Source organism: Tupaia chinensis, unplaced genomic scaffold (genome assembly GCF_000334495.1).
Source record: "Tupaia chinensis unplaced genomic scaffold, TupChi_1.0 Scaffold000165_2, whole genome shotgun sequence".
Lineage (NCBI taxonomy): Eukaryota > Metazoa > Chordata > Mammalia > Scandentia > Tupaiidae > Tupaia > Tupaia belangeri.
In genome coordinates, this window is record NW_006159640.1 from 2502604 (window position 1) to 2507757 (window position 5154).

At 39.3% G+C, this 5154-nt stretch overlaps 1 protein-coding gene across 2 annotated transcripts in view; it reads left to right on the forward strand.

Moving 5' to 3' along the window:
* Window positions 1–5154, forward strand: part of USP24 (ubiquitin specific peptidase 24) — a gene marked incomplete at its 5' end in the record, with an annotated part of 162154 nt that overhangs the window by 81133 nt on the left and 75867 nt on the right. For both annotated transcript variants that reach the window (XM_014586891.1, XM_027770887.1), the window contains 3 exon segments: window positions 1192–1277; window positions 1446–1539; window positions 2638–2793. In XM_014586891.1, the coding sequence (XP_014442377.1) occupies window positions 1192–1277; window positions 1446–1539; window positions 2638–2793 (336 nt within the window).

Sequence of the window (5154 nt, forward strand, 5' to 3'; positions counted from 1 at the left end):
TAATGGCTATGTTGCTGGACTCCCTTGTAGTCGACCACAGTTCAAGTCCTGGACCCAGAGGCTTAAACTCATGCCGGGCACATGTGCGTGCGTGCCCAAGATCCTGAGAGGAGAACGGAGGAGAAAGGATTACAGCGTGGCCATCCCCCCTGGAGGGTGATTTCTCGCTTTCTGTCTCTCTGTTTCTCTCTGTCTTTCTGGAAAGCACACGTGCCCTATAGCAAAAACCTCTCCAAAAAAGGAAAGGAATAGAAAAGTAACTGTATTTAACAGAATTTAAGAAATCCAATTCATAGTAATATGACAGTTCAAGCACAAACAGGGTTAACTCTGTGGTCTACTGTTAAGGGAGCAGGATCCCACATGGCCAGTTGTGGTTCTAATCCTGCCCCATTGGCTTTAAAAACATGCCAGGCACATGTCCATGTGTGCCCCAAATCCTGACCAGATTGAGAAATGAAAGAGAAGGGATTGCAGCATGACCACACCTCATTGGGGGCTCTCTCTCTCTCTCTCCCCCACCCTTTCTTGTAAACACACACTTCTGGCAAAGGAAGGAAGGAAGGAAGGGAGGAAGAAAAGGTTCATAGCATCTTCAAGTTTAAACAATTTTTAAACTATTTCATATTTTCTTTAATTTATTAAAAATATTTCCACGTATAAACATTCTGTAATGCTTTCTAGCAGCTTATTCTTATAACCAGAAAATAGTTCATTAGTCACATCCGAACCTCTTTAGTACAATTAAATCCATCTTGCCTTTCCCGTTCTTTAGAAGAGACTAAACTGCGTGCACCTGTGTCGCGTGTGCGTGTTCGTACACCTCTACACGTACTGTACTTCAGGTGTGCTTTCAGGTCACTCGTGACTTCGCTCACTCCAATGGAACTTTGACTAGCTTCCAGTGGTGCCTGCTCTCTGTTGTGGTAATTCCATATGCCCTGTCTCCTGTGACCTGCCTTCCCCAGCAGGTGGTTGGAGAAGGGGGACCAGGTGCCACCCACCACGAGGTAGCGAGCCCTCTGCTGTGTGTCCTGCTTGCTGGTCCTCAGAGCCAATGCGTGTTCTGCTCCCAGAAGCTTTAGCCTGGTCGGCCTTTCAAACCTAGTACTTGTATTGTTTCTAAGTTGGACTAGAGAAGTAGAAAATTCTTTTATAAGTGTATATTGATATTTTCTTCTTTTCTCTCAGGAGAAGTCCCTCCCCGGCGTTGTGATGGCTCTTGTCTGTAACGTATTTGACATGCTTTACCAGCTTGCCAACCTAGAGGAGCCAAGGTAAATAGAAATGTCTGTGAGGCTTGAAAGAGGAAAGTTACTCGATTAGGAAACCAAGTAACTTTTCACTCACGGCGTGTTTTACTTTACATCCATATTAAGTTACTTTGTTATCCCATATTAAATGGTGTATGTGGAAAAAAAAAATCTACATTTGAAAAATTTCAGGATAACGCTACGAGTACGAAAGCTTCTGCTCTTGATACCCACCGATCCAGCTATTCAGGAAGCGCTTGATCAGCTCGATTCTTTAGGACGGAAGGTATGAGTGTCTTCAGTAGTTATTTAACTGGCATGGGAGTTATACATCGTGACTCAGTGAGAATATAATCTGAAATCACATTAAGGCCATATGCGATCTTTCCTGTGATTTTTTTTTTTCTTCTGGAAAATTCCTTTGCTGTAGATGGAAATCAGAACTTTATGTTGGCTTTTAAGTATCTAGATAGAGTCAATTGTTATGTCAAACTTGGGGGCTGGAAAAGACTTTAATATCCCCTACTTCTCCCTTCCTTGTGTAATATATTAGGAAACTGAAACCCAAAGAGACGAAATTACTTGTCCAGGATCAGACCTAGTTCTAATTAGCTGAACTGTTTTTCTTCTATCCCACCGTCTCTCTGAATCTGATTGTTGCCTGTCTGCGTTGCTGTGTCAGTGGCTTATCATTTCATTTTTTTCCACAGCTGTTATTTAAAGGTCACTTAAATTTTTTTTTTTAGAATATTGTTTCAGAAGAGATTTCTGTATAAAAAGATTGTGTTTTACATATAACATCATGTTCTCAGAATAAACTCATTCAGAATGAAGTTACTGGTACTAAGTTTTATATTTTAGTGGTTGAAATTTAGATCAGATTAGTCATGTCATCTAATACATTAATTAGAGAAGAGAACTACTGGATTGTTGGAAAAGTCATGACATATTTTCTGTGTTTTTCTATGCAAAACATGTCTCATGACTTTTCTAACACCCCAGTAATATAAAATATGTCACTAATATTAGCTAGAAAAAATTTTTTCAAGACTGACACTTCAGCAACCTGATGCTTTCATTGTCAACATTTAGAAGTACAGCTTTTCACAGTAGAGCAACAAAATGACCATGCTCACGTTGCTTAGAATGTGTTCTCAAAAGCATTTATATGGTGTTTGAATATCATTAACTGCTTAGAGCTTGTTTAATGAAGTTGGATGCTTTGTTAACCATAGAGCAGTGTGGTTTTATGAAGATAATCATGAAGTTTACTAGTGTAGCTTATGTTAAAAAGGAATAGAGTGTCAGTCTGTGTACTGAGATATGTTTCTCTTCAATTTGTACTTTTAAGAGTTGCATTTCTTTCTCATTCTTTTAAACTTAGAAAACATTGCTGTCTGAGTCAACCTCTCAGTCTTCAAAATCTCCATCCCTCTCTTCAAAGCAGCAGCATCAGCCCAGTGCCAGCTCTATTTTAGAAAGCCTGTTTCGGTCCTTTGCTCCGGGGATGTCCACCTTCAGAGTGCTCTACAACTTAGAAGTAAGAAGCCTCATTGCTTTTCATTTCATTGTGATGCATCCATTTGGGGTCGCAGATTCATGCTTTCAGATGTCGGCAATAAACAAACAGCTTTCTGTTATTAAGGGATGACCTGTTTAAAAAAAGATTAGTTTTTAAAAAACAGAATATAAATTGAAACTTTTTGTGCCTTTGAAAATGCTTGACTTTTGTTTCACTTTATATCTATGTAAACTGTTACCCTTGCCAAATGGGCATCTAAATAAACAAATAGGAAACTTTATGTGTTTAACACGTGTCAGTACCTTCCACTGCAAGTCTATGTAATATGAATTATTAATCCTCAGCCTTCTTGATGAAATGCATCCTAATTATTAAAAAAAGATGTTGACATTGAAGCTTTATGAGAAATTTATCAGGAGGCACATTAACCTCCTTATTTCAAGATTTTAAAAAGCTCTTGGAAGAATTGGAGCAAAAGGTTATTTTTATTACTGTCTTAGTCCATCTTGGCTGCTATAACAAATTATCATAGCTGCTATAACAAATTACCTTTTATTTCTCACAATTCCTGCGGCTGGGCAGCCCAAGATCAGGGGTATCTGATGAGGGCCCGCTTCATAGACAATTGTCTTCTTGCCGTGTCCTCTCTTGGTGGCAAGGAGGCTAGAGGGTTCTCTGGGGTCTTTTACAGTCAAAGGGCACTAATCCCACTCATGAGAGAAGCACTGTCACGCCTTAATCACCTCGCAAAGGCCCTAACCCTGAACACCATCACGTTGGGGATTAGGTTTTCAAAACATACATTTGGAGGGACACAGATATGCAATCCATTGCAGTTACCCACCTCCAAAATGTAGTCTTCAGCATCATGAGTTGTTCGCTTTCTACAAGTCTTCGTGGTAACAAAGGGGTCAGAGTGGCAAAGACAAGACTTTTGCCCCAAGATCTTGTGAGTGGGGTTTATGGGAGGTTGGATATACTGAGTCTGGACAACAGAATGTGCACAGAGCGCTGTGAGAAAGAGACCAAGTGAAGCAGGTCTGCTCCTGGAGTGGGATAGTTCAGACCCTCATGATGCGTAAGGTCCAGAGAAAATAAAGCCCCAAGTGGTTTTACTTTGTCCCAGGAAGTTATGTCCAGACAGCTCCTTACTAAGGAATCCACATCAGTGTCTAAGAAGTCTTAATTGTGTGTCTTGTGTCTTCAGCAGGGAGTGGGTATCTTGATTATCATGTTGTCTTGAGTAAGTTTTGAGTTAGAGCCAAGGTCATAGTTGCATTTTTCCCAAATCTTACTTGTCTGACACTCTAGTTTGGAGTGTATGGTTATATTCATTCATTTTTCTGCTCCATTTGTTCCATGTATGTTCAAGATGCAATTATTTTGTATTTGCATTTAAAGTAATTGTTCTTGTGAAAAGGATGCATTGGGTTCAAAAGGAAAGATGTTTTCGAGTTAAGGATGATCTTATTTAATGTGGATTTTTAAAATATTTACAATATTCCAAAACAAAATTGCCTAGAAATTTTTGGCCAATTTAAGCTTATAAAATTTGTATATTCTAGTTGCTGCCAAACTTGCCATTTAATTAAAAATTAAGGCATAATTCTTAATACCCACATGTAAGAGCACCTAGAAAAACAGAATGATTGCTTTGCTTTATATACAGTTGACCCTAAAACAACACGGGTTTAAACTACACAGGTCCACTCAAATTGGATTTTTAAAAATAAAGACTCTAAGTGTATTTTCTCTAACTTACTTTAAGAATACAGTGTATAATGATATACAGAGTTTGTTAATTGACTGTTATTGGTGGGGCTTGTGGTCAGCAATAGGCTATTAGTAGTTAAGTTTTGGGATCGTCAACAGTTAACTCGGATTTTCAACTGCACAAGGGCTGGTGCCTCTAACCATCATGTTGTGTAAGAGTCAACTAGACTGTTTTAAGAACATGTCCCAAATGTCACATAAAGTTATCCAGGTTTTTTTGGTGGGTGGTGGTTAGACAGGCTTTCACCATGCCCTGATCTTGCATCACCTTCCCTGTAACTGAGACTACAAGCAGAATGGGCTGGGAATTGAATCCAGGCCCCCCGTGTGGCCTCACCTGCACAGCCAGCATGCTCTACTGTGGCTGAGACAGAGTGTCTGTCCTTCACCAAGCCCGAGAGCCTGAGACTCACCCTGGCCAGTTTCATGAAAACAAGGATCTTTTTGGATCAGAAAGATTTTTCTTCTAAGTAAATGCAATATGGAAATGTTATTACTTTAATTGTGAAATATCAGCTTTTATATACTTACAGGGGGAATAAACAGTATGCAGCATTTAGAAGGATTCTGACTTGAGTTATTTAAATACATTACTTAGTAAAGGAA